At 48.9% G+C, this 17,871-nt stretch overlaps 1 protein-coding gene across 2 annotated transcripts in view; it reads left to right on the forward strand.

The window, feature by feature from the left end:
* SORL1 (sortilin related receptor 1) overlaps nucleotides 1-17,871 on the forward strand; it is a 147,599-nt gene that overhangs the window by 66,494 nt on the left and 63,234 nt on the right. For both annotated transcript variants that reach the window (XM_032359124.1, XM_032359125.1), the window contains exons 13-17: nucleotides 7,646-7,824; nucleotides 9,109-9,295; nucleotides 13,287-13,415; nucleotides 13,903-13,988; nucleotides 17,533-17,705. In XM_032359124.1, the coding sequence (XP_032215015.1) occupies nucleotides 7,646-7,824; nucleotides 9,109-9,295; nucleotides 13,287-13,415; nucleotides 13,903-13,988; nucleotides 17,533-17,705 (754 nt within the window). The remainder of the gene's footprint in view (nucleotides 1-7,645; nucleotides 7,825-9,108; nucleotides 9,296-13,286; nucleotides 13,416-13,902; nucleotides 13,989-17,532; nucleotides 17,706-17,871) is intronic.

Here is a 17,871-nt window from a genome sequence, read left to right on the forward strand (position 1 = left end):
CTGTCGGTGCATATGGGCTCAGGGAAACGCAGCGTCATGGCTACACTAGATGGAGCAAAACACAACCGGGAAAATAAACCCCACTGCCAGAAAATTACCGTGCCCTCCCTGGACACAAAAAATGACCGTGGGGTTGGTGGGCTTGAGGATTACGGGCACTGCAGCCCCGTTCTACTTCTGTAGGTTATTTGGAGGTGCCTGTGCATATGGTTCACATAGAGTGTTTGCAAGTAGGAGGATATATTCCGACCTCCTGTTGACAGGTGCATGTGTCCCAAATATCAGTCTGAGCTTGGCCTCAATCTGTGTAGCCACCTGGCACTCACTCAGTAGGTTGCTCTCGGTTTTTTTTTGCTGCTTCTCCTGCTGCTCTTCTTTTGATCTGTCACTGTGTGCTATCAGCTTCATCAGAAGACAAGCAGGAAATAATACCGTAGCTAGTGCCTAGCCTCAGACCACAGCGATGACTTACTGTGAGAGCATAGCATGGACAGAGGGAGGATTTCTGTTGCCGAGCTAGTGATGTCTGTCCTGGAGTCTCACGGCATTTATTGGCGGGCTCGTTAATTGGGCATCGATCACATATGGACTTCTTAACATTAGTTACCGTTTCATTATACACCTGAGTTTTTCAACTCATCGGCAAGGTCTTTTGAATAGTATTTCTATTCCGGACAGGCTCACAGGCACTTTGTAAATGCTTGATCAGTTAGTAAATAGGTTGTGCACACTCATTCTTCCAAGGTTGCATATTTTTTTAACTGATTTATAAAACCGGAGGAGGTGTGGTTGTGTGACGGGTGCATGGCTCCGAGGGGACCCCTCCCACCGTCCTCTGTGTAAATGACAGTCTCTGGAGCTCAGGTAGGAAAGGGGGCCCCCCGGGATGTGTGCCCTTCCCTGGAGGCACTGGGGCTGGCCCAGTCCACCTTCCTTTGTTTTCACACGAGGAAATAACGTGACTTGTCAGTTGGTAGGGCCCAAGCTGGAAGTTGGGCTTATTTCTGTTAGACGTTATCTCAGGTCAATGACAGCAATGAACATGGACAATGAACCAGGCATTGTTCTAGGTACTGCATGTGCAAAGGTGAGTCAGGCGTCCATCAGGGGCTGCCCCTGGCCCCCGTAGCTCTGTTATGTTTCTGAGCCAGCTGGAGAGAGAGGCCAGGGCAAGGGCTTTTTCTGAAATGAAGTGTTCTAACCCAGACTCTTAGGGAGGAAGGCCACTCGGGATAACATCAGGAACCCCCATAAGAGTTTTAGTAAGGACAGAGGTTGGAACATTGCTTAACGCAAGAGTGAGGTTTTTGTTTTGTTTCATTTCGATTGTTGTTACCTTTACATTATTCATGTCTTTCTTTCCCCGATTAGCCCAGATAGCGAAGAGCTGACTGTTATTTGTCTCGGCTTCTGCCTCGACTCTCCACTGAGGCTGTTACCTTTGTTACTGCTAATTGAAATCAGGAGCAAGAAGTGGAACGCTTTGTTTTGCTCCTGTGTCTACATGTCTGAAATGAGTAAATAAGAACCCGTTCTGGGGATTCACGTATTCATTCGATCAGCACGCTGTCACGGTGAACTTGCTCAGGGGAGGCAAGTTTTTCTTGTGTATAATGCCTGTGTCCTTCAGAGAAGGGGCTGCTGTGTTCTTGAACTTTGGCCAAAAACAAGACCCAGGCACAAGTTCATTAACACAAATTCATGCACTTGGTCGTGAAAGAGATCAATTTCCCTTTCTTCTTGTTGGTTTACCTGCCAGCAAAATGCTGTCCTTGGTAGTCACTAATAATATTTCGGACTTGCCCAACAGCCTCTTTCCCTGTGGGAGATTTCTGATTTCAGGGGGCTTTCCTCCAGGAGTCCCTAAAAGGTCGTGCAAAGATGACACCCAGCAGCTGTTTTTTCAGGACCTGAGTTGTGGAAGCAACCTCCGGGTTCCAGAATGTGGGAGGTGGCAGTTCACCTACACGCGTGGTAGTGGCAGCTCCTGATGCCGCCAGTAACACTCAGGGGGACAATTGCCAAACCATCCCCGCCTGTGACATTTCCACCCTCACTTGGTTTCTCTGGCCTTTGGGTTACAGTGGGGCCGGCATTACCACCTTTTAAAGTGAGACTCAGTGAAGGGGCTGAAAAAATACAGTGCCATTCATTTCATCTCCTTTAGCAAATGTTAATTAACACTTACCCTGCTGTGTGCCAGGAAAGGTGCCAGGTCTCAGGGGCAGAAAAGTGAGTAAGGGGGTTTGTTGCTGGCACATGGCAGCCTAGGAGGATATGCTTGCAAAATCAGGCCATGAAAACGGAGTAGAATGTAAGGTCGAAGGAGCATAGGGGGCTGTGCGAGCACAGAATGGGGGCCAGGAGGAGGGGGGAGGGGGAAGAGGAAGCTTGAGCAAGGTTGGAGTGCCATTTCAGAGTTAGAAAGACCTTGGGCGAAGAAGGCCCACCAAGCATCAGCATGGAAGGTGTAAGGCTTTAGTAAGATGGAATGCAGATTGCCGGGCGGGGGCAGTGAGAGGCGGGAAGTGAGGGAGGTGTGGGTAGGGGTCTGGAGCTGTAGGTAAGGGCGGGGAGCTCGAGGCCTGTGTGTACTGCATGGGAGAGATCAGACTTGGCTGTTGAAGTGATCGTGTCCCTTTAGGATTTTCAGTAGGGGAATGACATAGCTAGAGCTGTGTTACAGAGCTTGGGCCCCGGCAAGCCGAGGCGGATACATTTAAAAGAAGCAAGACTAGAGGTGAGAATGGAAGCTGGGGGGTGGGGGACTAAGCATTTTGGGGGCAAAGTCTGCAGGACTGCTCTGCAGTAGCCGGGCAGACCCCTCCTGGAGGAGCGGGGGAAAGGAGCAGACCCTGAAGGGCCAGCGGAGGCATGTGGATTTGGATGGGTCGGACCGGACTGCCCTGGGCTGTGCATGGGGAGGCGTCCAGCGGGAATCCACACACGCCCTGTCATCTGCTCTGGCCTCCCAGGCCCAGCGTGGGTCTTCCCTTGACGTCTGCGTTGGAAGATCCGCCCATCTTTGCTTGGACGCTTGCAGTGGTGGGGAGTGGCCAGACCAGAGGGGATTTTGTTTCACTTTGGGACAGCTTGTTGGTTGTTTCTTCTTTCTGCCACTTGTTTATCCATCTAGTCCTTCATGAATAAAAGGAATCCATCCCTCCTCATCCCTCTTGCGTGTCTCCCATTCCGTGGCAGACGGCTCTGCTTCCTTTCCTCCAATGCTGTGACTTTCCTCTGTCTGCGTATCCTTTATTTATGTCGCCTCCCCATGTCAGCGCCTTCACATGTGGGGCCTGGGTGTGACCCCAGCAGCTGACCCCAGCAGTGTACAGGGATTCACACTGACGGGGCTCGGAATGCTCAGTTCCTGCCCGTGAACCCCCAAGACTGATTTTACTTCTGACAGCCTCCCCAGCATTTTAGCTTCTACTGAATTACTTTTTTAAAAAATTGAGGTTTCCATTTACACACCATGAGATGCTTGGATTGTAAAGACACCTGTTAATCTGTTCTGGAGGTCACTTGTCAAGAGGCGGAGAATTTGTCACCCCAGAAAAGACCTACGTGCCCCTTCTCAGCCAACACCACTGCCCCGGCCCCACCCCAGTTAGAGGCAACTGATGGTGTGATTATATTTTTACCGCGTACGTTGGTTCTGCCTTTTCCAGAATTTCCTGTGTTTGCATTTGGCTTCCTTTGCTCAGCGTGTTTTTGAGATTCTATCTCCGCTGTGACTTGTACCAGCAGCTCAAGTTCGGTTTAACCACAAGACATGGAGATCCCTTTTTCCTTACGAGATTCATGAAAGACCACATGTTCTCCATCCTGTATCTGAGCAGGTCAGGTGTTTGAAACAACATGTGGAACTTTATTCTCATTTACACTTCTCCTTTCAATGTAATGAAAGCATTTTGAACCCTGTTTGGGCCTTAACTACATCATCGGTGCCTTTAGCCTTGTATGCTTTGTGAATCTGATAGCTTGACTGTCCACGGTGTTACTCATGTCTTTGACTAAGGCATCGAGCTGTGTGGGAAGGAGGTCATCTTTTGGGTTGAAGTCACGCTATATGTTAACAATCAGCACGCTTGGGGTTTGTTTCACCAGCAGTGAATTTTATCTAGCTGTGTGGCCCGCAGAGATCCTTATGAAAAAAGAATATTTTGTATTATTGCCCTCTTCTTCCAATCGAGGATCACCATGAAAAATGAAAAATGGGATTCGTTTGTTGTGACTCTTGTGTGAAACCTTGGGAGTCCCAACCCTGGCGGACTGCCTTCTGTTCTAAGATCCATCAGATCAGCCATCCTTTTTGTTTGTTTGTTTGTTTTTTAAAGATTTTATTTATTTATCTATTTGACAGAGAGATAGCGAGAGCAGAACACAAGCAGGGGGAGTGGGAGATGCCGAGCAGAGAGCCCGATGTGGGGCTCGATCACGGGACCCTGGGATCATGACCTGATTTGAAGGCAGATGCTTAATGACTGAGCCACCCCGGCGCCCCAGCTGAAAACACTTTTTCTTCTTTACGGGAGTAAAGCTACTCTTCCTCCTCTGGGCTTTGAGAGATCTCTGTCCTCCATGATTCTGTCAGAGATTCTTAGAAGGAATGCCGCAGTCATATTTTTAAGTCTTTCCATTCCCTAGAACGTGCTCTCTTTTGTGCTTATTTTCTTTTAATTGTCCCTAGTTTTTTCCTTAATTTTTTCCCTATGTGTCCAGTTTGAAGATCATTCTTCTTGATAAAGACACAACCAAAATAGAAATTGAGTGGTTCTGCCTTTTTTTTTCTTATTATTACTATTTATACCATTGAGCATCAGAAGGATGATTCTTTCTCGTTCTTTATAGAATTTTTTGCTAATTCTTTGTAGAATTTACCAGACAACCAACGCACCATCCTGCTGACCCACTAATCTACCACTTATTTTTATAATTTGACTCACTTTGAATTTGTTTGGCCACTGTTCCCACAGATCACTTACTGTAAGAATTACAGCTGGAACTAACTAGCAAATCACTATTGCTTTTGACCTTTTTGCCTTTGGTTATAAGACTCTTTTCTCATCGTGAACATGCTGTTCAAAAATCCGAGTTCATCAAGGACCTTTTTGGACAGCCAGCCACATAGGTACGCCTCAGCTGATTTCCTAGCAACACTACCCTTGCTTAGTGCATGTTGGGTTCTGTTTATGTTATATTACATTCTTCTATTAAATGGCCTTCTCATCCTCTTGAGAGTTTTTGACCATGGGGCTTATGACTGCATTTTTATCTGAATGCTTTGAATCCTCCATTCCTAAAAGTTGGGGCTCTGTGTGGTCTTTCATGATTATAGGAGCACAGACAGGATGTGGGTTTGTTTTCTTCCAAAGTTCTTGTCATTTTCAGGTCATCAAAACAAGTCCTTCTCTAGGGGTCAGAACTTGGTACAGAGTAGATGATCCCCCAAACTGTTGCAGTGGTAATGTGACCTGCCCCTTCCCGAAATTCTGAACAAGCATTGTTTTCTGAATGCACAGTTCCTTCTCGAATACATGGCTGTGCTTGGCCATGCACCTGCTTCTTCGCCTCATTCAAGTGTCCTCCCAGAGGCCTCTGGGAACCTCTCAAGAAATGGGATGCTTGGCTTCCTATGGTTATGTGGGGTTTGAAGAACTCTTAAACCGCATTAACTAAGCAATGTGCAGATAGATGGCCTTCCAGCATTATCACAGAGCAGATGGACAGCGATAATGGACTGACCGATCCTGCTGGTTTGTTTTGCTCTAAAAGTGGTCCTGCGCCCTTAGCTCATCACGCTGGTACCAGGCAAGTGAACTAGCTCACTTATCCCCGGATAGGTTTCAAAATTACCTTCAACCACAAGTGTTTCAACCAGAAGAGAATTTGTTCTCTTTGGGGGATCTGTAGAGGAGTCCCTTAGTCCTCCCTGACATTCATGATTTATGTGGCCTTGTAGCCTCGCCCCTCTCCGCTTTGAACCTGCAGCCTCTTGCCGAAGTATCCATTTTAGTCATCTCAACTGGGGAGGAAGTGCATGGATCACTTGATGTTGTGAAAAGATTTATGTCAAGGATGAGGGGTCGACCTAAAATCTCAAGTATATGGGAAAGGTGAAAGAAAGAAGTTTCGTGTGTCATTAGAGCTAGAGCGCTAGGTCCTAAAGGAAGCGCTCCCTGAGTGCTTTCTCAGGCTGAGCATGTCGCCAGGGTTCTGGGTGATGAAGCAAGTGTTAGGCAGGTTTTCCCTTCCTCCTCCTCCTCCTTCCCTTCAATACAAAAGATAATATAAAATCAGCACAGTTTTTTCAGTGCCGGTTTTTTTTCAAGAGCTTGCTTTCTCGTTCTGAGGTAGTCTTCCTTGGAGACTTTTCTCTGCACATATTTTTCCCTCCAACTTAAAAATCTGTCAGGCCGCAGGGAAAGGTGGAAGAATTGTGTAAAGAACACTCAGCATACGTTCGCTCAGAATCAACGGTTAACATTCTGCCAGCCTGCTTTCCTTCTGTCAGTTACGTGTTCGTCCTGTCTGCCTGTCTTTCCATCTGCCTGTCCTTCTTCACTGAGTCACGGGAAAGCAAGTTGGAGCCGTCACGCCCCTTCACAGCTAAATACTGAAAGCATGTATCTCCAATAAATAAGGGCATTTCCCCCTGCAATCAGAATGCTGTTATCACACCTAATAATGGGAGCTCAGTCTCCCTTATCCACTATATTTATGTGTGTGTACTGACCGCAGCCCTCCCCCGCCACGCCGTGCCCAGTCCAGGGTTCAGTCAAGGTTGACACACTGCCTGTGGCCGTTAACACCTCTTCAGTCTCTGTAACAAGCCTCCTGCCTTCTTTTGTTGGTTTGTTAAACTTTTTCGTGGCCTCACTTTGGCTTTGGAAGAATCCAGACCAGTCACCACGTAGCATGTTGCCATGCTGGACTTGTCCGGTGGTACAGGCTAGCAGGTAGCTGATGTGATATTCGCAGTGTTTTGTCCAGGAGGCCTGGTTGTCCCATTGTCTGTGGTGCTGCGTCTGGTGAAGGCTCTGGCTCTGGTCCGCTGTGGAATTGCATTTCCCCACCGGTAGTGAGTGATTCCTCTGGGGGTCGGTAGCTTTAGACCGTGTGAGCACCCTGGTCCCCAGCCCTCTTTCCCCACCATGGCCTTAGCGTCCAGTGGTCATGTGGCCCGGCTCGGTTATTAGAGCGTGGGTGATGGGATGGTCGTTGTTCTCCTGCTGTCATTGTCTCCAGCGCAGATCGGGTATTGTAATGTATTGTAATGTAAGGAAAACATTTCCCTCCTTCCCTTCTCTGTCCCTTTTAGGATCATTCAGAGACCCGTACCCTATTTTCACTTAGCCCAAAATCTGTTCCCATCATTTTTCTTTCTATGTTCAAATTGTCCCAAAGTGACCAGCCAGAGAACCCATCGAGCTGGCTGCTCTGTCCTTGTGCCCCGACCCCATTAGTCCCCGAGCACTTCCTTGCTTTCTGCCTCAATGCTGAACGTTCCCTGCTTCAGCCGTTTCTCCAGGGAGCCCCACCAGCGCCCCACCCCACCCTCCCCAGTGAATCTTACCTGGGAACCAAGCCTTTGCCCTAGAGACTAACTGCAAGGATCCTCTTCCTCATCTGTGGACAGATACAGCACCAACGAAGGGGAGACCTGGAAAACGTTCATCTTCTCCGAGAGGCCGGTGTTCGTGTACGGGCTCCTCACGGAACCCGGAGAGAAGAGCACCGTCTTCACCATCTTCGGCTCCAACAAGGAGAACGTCCACAGCTGGCTGATCCTCCAGGTCAATGCCACGGATGCCTTGGGTAAGCCGCTGCCTCCTTGGCCTTTTTGTGGAAACATTCGCTGATCCGAGCATCCGCGTAGGCCCTCCGTACCGCGCGGAGTTTGTAGCCGTGCAAGGAGGAGCACATGTGTACGCCGAGTGACGCGGACGTGTGAAGACAGCGACTCGGGCCATTCTTGGGAGGACGGAGCAGAGGTGCGACTCCGCATCGTCCCTCCTCCCCCGTCCTCCCTGCTCTTCCCTCCTCCTGCCTGGGCTCTCATCCTTCCAACTGACCAAAGGGGCCCCCTTGCTCCCCGTTCAGTTTCCGCTGGTTGAAATCCTTTCCCTGTTTCAGGATCCAGTGCACTTCCTGCTAATAGTCCCACCAGGGGACCTTTCCCCTCATCTCTGGGTCCAGAGCATAAGCCTACACCTCATGCCCTGAATTCTGCACTTGTGTGTGTCGCCCTGTTTGCATCATCCCCCGTCAACTAGATGATAAGGTCCTCGGAAATAGGAACCTGTCCTGCGTGTGTGTTTTCCACCCGCTGAACAGCCGGGAAGCCTTACAGCCGGGGTTTAGAAAGTCCTCGCTGATGGGAACCGTGACGAGCTGACAGCTTTGCACCGGTACAGGCAGCCTGTCATCCGTGGGAAGACACGCCTGTAAAGAAGACGGGGAGTTCCACTGTAGACATAGGCATACTTAGGAATTCCCGTGGGAACCACTCTACCTAAATTCCAAGTGAACGAGGGTCGGCTGAGGGGTCATCCAGGCTGTTTCACCATTTCTCAGCCTCCTTCGATGAAGACTCTGTACCTTCCAAATAGTGACTGCAAATTGTCTTTTGCTCTCTCAGGTCATTGCTTACAGGCATGCCCACCCTGCCCCCCGCCCCACAATCCCTCCAGAGCTGGGCGGGAAACCATACTCCCGAAGGACACCATCTGTCTTTCCAGGACCCAGCCTGACCCTAACTCCCTGGGGGACAGGCCCCTCGATACGTACTTCTGGAGGCAACTGCAGAATCTGCTAAAATATTTCAGAAGTTTAGATGGTGCCAAACTGGGGCTTGCTTCTTCCCAGCTTTCTCAGAAGAGCATCTGTGTTTCAGGAGGCACCGTGTCCATTGGCGTGGGTGCCTCCCAGCCTCAGAACAAGCCGATTCGAGGCCTGGGATAGCGCCAGAGGCCCGTGGGCCTGCTGAGCAGTGGGATGCGCCGGATGCGGGGTCTCGGGGCCAGGGGGCTGGGGAGAATGGGAAAGCCCGTGTGCATAGGTCTCCCTCAAAGGCTTCCTGCTGCGTTTCCTTTTCCCCAGGGGTTCCCTGCACAGAGAACGACTACAAGCTCTGGTCGCCATCGGATGAGCGGGGCAACGAGTGTTTGCTAGGACACAAGACGGTTTTTAAGCGGAGGACTCCCCACGCCACATGCTTTAACGGAGAAGACTTCGACCGGCCCGTGGTCGTGTCCAACTGCTCTTGCACACGAGAGGACTATGAATGGTTGGTTCTTCTTTGGCGCCCCGGGCTTGGGTTGTGACTTCCTCAGCCAGCAGTGTGGCCCGCCAGGCTAGGCGGTCCCTTCCCCTGAGCAAAAGAAGACAGATCATAGGAAGTCAGCATTTATGAAGCATTTTTTTTTTTTTATGTGCTAGGCACTTTCTACCTAGTTTATTCCATTTCGTTCTTACAGCTACGAAATGAGGGAGAGGTGTCACCCCTGGGGAAACTGTGGTAGCTGATTTGGGAAGAGATCACCCTGATATGTATTACTAGGAGGGCAGCTTCAAAATTCCACTGTAGATCACTCCTTTTCCTTAGGGGCCTCTCAGAAGTGAGGGGATGTCAGAACATATGTATTTGTATATCCCTCCGTCCTGAAGCAGGGTACCCAAGCACGGCTGAGAAAGGAGAAAGCAGAAGAAGCTGCAGGTGCACAAATAACATGGCCAGAGGGCGAAAGCCGCCGGCGCCTTGGAGGAGGAATGGGTATTTTTATTGTGGTCTTCGGCAGGAAGGAGGAGACTGATGTGTTGCAGGCAAATTGGGAGGTTTGTGGGGGGCTGCACTGTTTGAGGTGGGCCTTAAGGAAGCACCTGGATCTGTGGACAGGGGCAGTCTGAGACGCGGCAGCCGTGGGGAGGGGTAGAGGTGGGGAAGTCATTGGCCGTTTGGCTCGGATGCCTTGGAGGTACAAAGTGAGGTCATGGAGTGGAGCTGAGGCTGATCCGGAAGCGTGGAGACGGAAAGGGTACCGGCCTTATTCTGTAAGCAGGCGGGGGTCTTTGAAGGCTTTTGAGGAGAGTCGGTGATCAGAACAGAGCTTAGCTTTACAAGGAAATTCTAGCCCGAAAGCATGTAGGGTCTCGGAGCCCTGAGGCAGGACTTTGAGTCTCTAATCCACATGCGATCACCCCAGGCAAGGCAGGGCCCTTGGTAGAGCCTGGGTATCAACCTAAGCATGGAACTCATTTCTCAGTAGTTGCCAAGGCACAAGAAAACTGGTTTGCTTTGGGAAAGCCACCCTTATCTTGGGGAAAGCCAGAAGCCTCTGAGTATGTTCTGGTCCAGAGCTTGGACCAGGGCCTTGGCTTTGGACGCCCTATGGTTGCTGTGAGCAGCTCCGAGACTGCTCGTGGTAGCACGGAACCAGCCACAGGTGGTGAATGAGGCCATGGCTATGGCCCCATAAAGCTTTCTTTGCGAGAACAGCCAGCCGGGTTTGCCAGCTTCTGCCCTAGACCAGTGCCTCTGAAACCTGAGTGCGCATGTGCAACACCTGGGATCTCCTGAAAATGCCAGCTCTGAGTCTCTTGTTCTGGGGGTCTGTAGCTCTGCCAGGCTCCGGCTGATCCTGGTGCTGCTTGTCTGTAAACCCATCCTTCGAACAGCGGGGTTTTAGATGCTACAAGACATGCATTGCCTTTGGAAGCTCTGTGGTTCCAAAATTAAAGCATAGACCCTTCCACTGCAAAACCACGGAGCTGTTTGATGTCCCCAGAGGTGTCAGTCGAGTGCCCTTCTTGCCCTGTGCTGCCTTCCGCTCTCCCTTTGATACTTTCAAATTGTAATTCTAATCAGAGCGCTTTTGCTGGCCCAGTGTCTCCCTGACTGCCGAGGCCCTTGATGGAAGAAGTCACAGTGCACTCTTCCTTCCCTCTCATATCCCCATTAACTACTTCAAAACAAAATGAAGTAAAAAAACATGCGAGAAAATCTAACAACTCTTTGAGTTTTTTTCTTAATGACCACTACTGTGGTTTTTCTCTGAAATTGGCCCCTCTTCTACCAAAACATCAACAAACCAAAACCAGAGGCTGGTGTGCCTTCCTCGTAAACCGGCCTGGCTCCCACTGGCCTTCAGGCTCGCCCCAGCAACTTCATGGAAACCCACTAGGTGCCTGGTCTTACAGACCAGGAAAACCAGCTGCCCTTGCCCCTTACAGAGTTGGGCTTTAGCCCCAATGAGATGGCGAGGGTGATGAACCAAGGCCTGTGTTTGTGCAGTTGCTAGAAAGAAGCTGGCTGGATGATGTGGCTCTTAGAAATGTTTGGTGACCTTGGACTGTGGCAGTGAGGAAGGAGATGGTCTGAAGGTCAACAGCGGGAGTGGGTCGGGGGGGATGAGAATGAGGGAGCTTCTAGTCTCTGTGCGTTAGTTCAGCTCCTGAGGGACAACTGCATTGGAAAGTCTGGTTGCTACTGACGGTCCTTTCTGGCCTCTCTGGGAAGCCCAGCTCCTGGCCCATATGTTCCCTGATTTCAGAGGGAGTCTCTTTCAGAAGCCACCCTTGACCCTCCAGTGGGTGTCTATTCACAGCCTGTGAGGTCATGACCTACAGATTGAGGAAACCTTCCTGAGAACGGGTGCTTTGGCGTTGGAGGCAAATAAGTAATTAGCTAAAGCTCCAGCTGGCCCCCCAAAAGATTTTAAGCAGCCATTCGGTAAAAATTACCCAATTGCTGCCTACAGTAATAAAACTCTCCCTTCTGAAAAATTCCTACAAATTGCTAAATGTGGATTATGACACAATAAACAACCATTTAGCCTTGTACCTGTTGGTCTTTCATGGAAAAGGTGTTAAATAAGTATTCGTTGGACTGAACAGAATAAGTGAAGCCTTTTGAATAGAGCACATCAATGTGGAAAATCTCTCTGAATTAGAATCGAAGTTTTGGGCAGGGCTTTGGGAATTAGCTAGAGCGGTTGCCTGACCTTGGGATTGTTGGATGCAGCCCAGAGAAGTTGTGCAGTGAAGGGCAGAGCTGGGACTATACCTCGTCTGCCTGATGGGTGTTTTGGCAGAGATACGTGACCCCCAAATTGTGAAAGTTCTCGTGGACCAAAGCACTGTGTCCTGAAGTGCAGGGACACAGAGTGATTTTAGGTAGTACGTGGGCATGGTCTTAAATAACATTGAATCTTTTAATTTAAAAAAGGATTATTCTTTTAAATTTCCTTTTTAATTCTCCGACTCACATCAAGGAGAAAGGATCATAAGTGCTAGTAACTTTTAAGATTTTCTAATCCCTCTTTTTTAAGGTTTTATTTATTTTAGAGACAGTGAGCATGAGTAGGAGGGGCAGAAAGAGAGGGAGAGGGAGAGTCTCAAGCAGACTCTGTGCTGAGCAGGGAGCCTGATACGGGGCTCCATCCCAGGACCCTGAGATCATGACCTGAACCAAAACCAAAAGTCAGATGCCTAACTGGCTGCACAACCCAGGGGCCCTCATTTTTCCTAATCCCTACATTTCTTTTTAATTTAAAAAAATATTTTATGGGGCACCTGGGTGGCTCGGTCGGGTAAGCATCTGCCTTCGGCTCAGGTCATGATCTCAGGGTCCTGGGATCGAGCCCCGCATCGGGCTCTCTGCTCAGCAGGGAGCCTGTTTCCTCCTCTCTCTCTCTTTCGGCCTACCTCTCTGCCTACTTGTAATCTCTATCTGTCAAATAAATAAATAAAATCTTTAAAAAATATATTTTATTAATTTATTTGACACAGAGAGTGAGAGAGTATAAGCAGGGAGAGGGAGAAGGAGAAGCAGGCTCCCCCTGAGCAGGGAGCCCGATGCGGGGCTCGATCCCAGGACCCTGGGATTATGACCTGAGCCGAAGGCAGAGGCTTAACCCACCGGCCACCCAGGCGCCCCCGTTTTCCTAATTTCTCTTAAGAAGGACCAGGCAGACCTAGAGTCTTTGGGTAGGGAATTGGATCCAGCTAAAAAATTTAATATTATTTTGTTTTTTGGTAATAATGATTTTTATTATTTTTGTCTTATTTTTGGCGAATGATTGTGGTTTTCCAATCATGGTTCAGATATAAAGTTTCTTTTGAAAATGTGTTAATGTAAAAAGGTGAGTGTTCTTTAAAGGGACATATTAAGTAACTGACATTAAAGTTGGGGGCACTATGGGAGAAGTCATAAGAGTTGGTACTGACATGCCCCAAGTATGTAAACCAACGGCCGTAACGAGCCCCACTTGCTTTTTTAGTGACTTCGGCTTCAAGATGAGTGAAGATTTGTCCTTAGAGGTGTGTGTTCCGGATCCAGAGTTTTCTGGGAAGTCCTACTCTCCTCCCGTGCCTTGTCCTGTGGGATCTACTTACAGGAGAACAAGAGGGTATGTCTCACAACAGTCGCCGTGGCCGGGACCGAGGGGTCTGCACTGGGTTTGAGAGCAGAGAGGGCCACTGGGTTCCTTTCCTACTCCCAAGTGCTTGGATTCCAAGCTTATAGGTCTGAGGGTGCTTGGGCAATATTTGGAATTAGATGTTTACAAACTCTTATACCTTCAGTGAGCAAAATGCAAATCTGTGGACTTCTCTGCAGCTCTAGCTGTGTGTTAAGTTATGAACTTCATCAAGGATGTGTCTTCATAGGAGTTTGTTGGAGAGAGTGATGTACACTCTTGCCCAGGACAGCTTCCCAACTGTGTGGGCTGCCCAGTGTAACTCGAAGCAGGACCAATGCAGAATGATTACACGTCATCTTGTCCTATGGGGAAATGAATATTGTCCATGGATAGGAAATAGATTTCCAATTCTGGCGACTCAGTGACTATTCCTGTTTGTGTCTGACCTCTTGCTCTTGGGGTGGGGGGGTGACAGCTATCGGAAGATTTCTGGGGACACTTGTAGTGGAGGAGACGTTGAAACACGACTGGAAGGAGAACTGGTCCCGTGTCCCTTGGCAGGTAAGAGGTGGCTTCTCGCCTTGAGTTCTTGAGATTCTCACTATAGCGTTGTCACAGTCCGACCCAGGTCTAGCCTCGTGGCTCTTCTAACTTAGTGCAGGAAAGACTTGGAAATTACAAGCATCGCAGGGCTCCCCTTTCCCCCTAAGCATGGTATCCAAACCAAATTTATTTAGAGCCTTATGCTTTTGTAGGAATGGAAAGTATTTTTTGAGGGAAGCCCCTTTTGTTCCTTGAAAAGCGTTTATTCTTCGTCTCTCGTATTCGAGGCATGGGCGGGAGGGAGGGGCTTTGGTGATTTACCTCGATCTGTGTGTCAGCGCTGAACATAAAGAGCCTTGTGGCTTCTGGGGACGGAGCTAAGTGGCCTGTCTTAATTTTTATAGTAATAAGTACAATGAATACTTTAATGGAATTTCACACATCTTAATGTGCTTTTTCCATGTGTTGTCATTTTAATCCTTCTCACTACCTCGTGGAGCAGATCCTGTCCTAAGCTCCATTAAAAAAATAAAAAAATAAAGAAGCATGTTCAGAGGAGAGGGTCAATGCCCCTGTCGAAGGTCACACACCTGATAAGTGGCAGAGCTCAGATTCAGACTCTCCAGACTCTTGCTCTTCCTCGGATATCGCCCGAGTCGCCAATGAGTGTCATTCCCATCACGTCAGGGAATCATTATGCAAATCATTAGGAAACACTTCTTTGGAGTGAGTGCACCTGCTGTAAAGGGAGAGTGTGGTCCAGACACGCTGTTGAGTTGAGCGAGCGGTGGCAGCACAGGTGGTGCGTGGGGAAGATCTGCAGTCTAGTCTCGAAACGGTGATACCCTCGCAAACAGTTCATCTCTTAGCACCTTTCCTTTCCGGCTCTGTTTCGAGTACTTACTCGTGCAGAACCTCGTTATTCCCTGGGAACCCTTCCTCCTGCTCTGACCTCTCGGTGGAGGTGGACGGTCGGCGCACACTCGCAGCCGTGGCGTCTGATGGAATAGCCGCCGGCGCCCACTGGGTGGCAAGAAGCACGTGGTCCTCTGCCGGCGGGGCAGCACGCTCCCCTTGTTTGCTTGCCAGCGTGCCCCGGTGTTTTTCATGCTAAGCTCATTAGCCCTTTAATTTAATCTTCCATCATTAACAGAGTAATTAACATCCCTCACTGTGGAGACTTCAAAAAAACACGGTTTCAGCAGATTCCCGCAGATGAGCGGATAATACTCGACTACGCTCCTCACGAGGGCTGTTACTGACGAGGGCTTGGGTGAGCAGGGTCTGAGGGATTGCTCGTAAGGGCTGGAGTACAGGCTTTTGTAATAAACATTTCTGGAGATAATTCAGTGAGGGGCAAAACAGTTTGTTTAAAGCCGTCTCAACTGGTAGGAGAGCTATTTTCTTTTCTGAGAGGAGAAAAATAGAGCAGGGAACAAAGTAGAAGAATCACATTTGCCATGTAAGGCCACCTCCTAAATGTTTAAAAAAAAAAAAAAAAAAAAGTGGTACAGAAAGCAAGGGTATCCTGCAAAAGGAAAAGGTTTCCTAGAGCTGATGGGAACCAAAGCCTCTTTGCAAAGAGGAGGTTGTTGGGGCATTTGGAAGGATTTTTAAAAATGAAGTCATCCTTCCTTTTTGATGACTATAATAACACAGATGTCCAGGAGGTTCTCAGGGCTGAGATTGGCCAAGAATTCTGTTCTCCTAAGTTGAGTCTTGGACACGGACATGCATGTCCATGTTCCTCTGTATCAGATCCTAAGGCCGGTCTTTCTGGACCCAGGCTCTGCTGTAAAGGCATCAGTTGGTTGGGGGGGAAACAGAAATCGCAGAATGGGGTTTGTGGACATTAGAGGCATGGGAGGCTGGCAGCTGTGAGGGTAACCTCCATGGCCCTCCGTGGCAGCTTCGACGAGAGTCCTTGGTTTCTGTTAGGTTTCACCTTAACGATCCCCTTTCCTGGAAAGTACGGTGGGAAGCTCTTCTTAAAAACCAGAAGGAAGTGGTTACCACGTGGTGGAGGCTTAGACACTTTCGAAGTGCAGTGAGACCAAAGGGAAAGAAGTACCTTTACTAAAAGTTGTAGGTCCATTTATCATTGCGGTGCATTATCTGTGCAGGAGCCCTTGTAAAGTGGGTAGCTAGCGTGCGCGAACCCCCTGAATGAAAGGAATGAAGGAGCGAGAGAGAAACAGCCACCGGGCAGGCGTGCAGCAGGGGGCTTCGGGTCCCATAAGCAGCCCTCTGTCCACATGGTTAACACAGACTTGGATGCGGGTGTGTCGCGCCTCTGCGTTGCCGTGGAGACAGAGTAAGGACTCGGAATGTTTTCCATGCTGTTCCCTAAAGTGGAAGAGAGGGAGCACCACGTCTTCCTGTTACTTGTCTGATATAAGTAACTCTTCTGGGGCACCTGGGTGGCTCAGCGGTTGAGCGTCTGCCTTCAGCTCAGGTCATGATCCTGGGGTCCTGGGATCGAGCCCCGCATCGGGCTCCCTGCTCAGCAGGAAGCCTGCTTCCCCTTCTCCCTCTTCCTCTCTCCCTGCTTGTGCTCGCTCTCTTGCTGTCTCCTTCTGTGAAATAAATAAAATCTTTAAAATAAAGAAAAAGTAAGCCTTCTTAATTAAGAGCACTCAGAGCCACTATTTCTGCGTCAGCGTTAGTCTCTACATCGCAAGAGGCAGCCTAGTGTAGGGAGTGAAACGCAGATTCTGGATCCAGACTGCCTGGGCTCAAGCCTTGGTCCTGCTGCTTACCAGTTGTGTGACCTCGGGTGCGGACATCAGTGAAACGACGCCCAATGCGGAGTACGGACATTGTGTAGTGTTTGTTAGGAAGACACAGAACCTTTGAGACAATTCCATTGGAAGCATTTTGTTAAGTATTCAGGAATGAATGTATTATTACTGTGTCAAAACTAGAATAGGTTAATGTAACTGCTCTGTGTCATTGTGAATAATGTTGGATGGGTGAGCCAGCGGATTAGCGACAAGTCTTTTGCGATGAAGGGTCTCTCCTCAACACGATTATGGTGCCATGGGACACCGTCATGTGACGAGGGAGAACAAGCTGAGTGGGGTAATTATTTTGTCATGTGCAACTCTAAAGACCTCCGGGCCAAGCTCAGAAGTGTGGATGCATGACTGGGGCCTCTCAATTAAAAAAAAAAAAAAATATATATATATATATATATATATATAAATGTATATATATATATATAAATATATATGTATTTATATATATATGTGTGTGTGTATTTTTATATATTTTTTATTTATATTAAATATATTTATATATGTGTGTGTGTGTGTGTATAAAACAAGTAAGACATTTTGCAGAGGAGAAAACAGATTTACAGGAGTCGAAGTAACTTGCCCCCCTAAGTGGAAATGGATTCCTTTTTCACACCTTCTAATCTCGGGTCCTGTGTTCTCCCGCTTGATCTGCGCCGCGTATCCTTGGCTCTGAAGTGTATGAGCAGAAAAGAGGCCAGACGTGCTGGGACCTCCTCAGCACCCGCTCTGTCCACCCTCTCTCATGTTTGTCTGTGTCTCTGCAGAGGAGAACGAGTTTATCCTGTATGCCATGCGGAAGTCCATCCACCGCTATGACCTGGCCTCGGGAGTCACAGAGCAGTTGCCTCTCACCGGGCTGCGGGCCGCAGTGGCCCTGGACTTCGACTACGAGCGCAACTGCTTATACTGGTCCGACCTAGCCTTGGACACCATCCAGGTGCGTCAGCCCTCTGTCTGCTCATGGGGTGGTGCCTTGTGACCGCCCAATCCTAGGAAGCTTCCTTCAGGACGGCCTCAGGAAATGGATATTAGAAGTTTTAAGTTGTAACTCCTCTCAGGGCCAATGGATGAAACTTTGCTTTTTTCTTCTTCTTTTTTTTTAA

Source organism: Mustela erminea, chromosome 9 (assembly GCF_009829155.1).
Source record: "Mustela erminea isolate mMusErm1 chromosome 9, mMusErm1.Pri, whole genome shotgun sequence".
Lineage (NCBI taxonomy): Eukaryota > Metazoa > Chordata > Mammalia > Carnivora > Mustelidae > Mustela > Mustela erminea.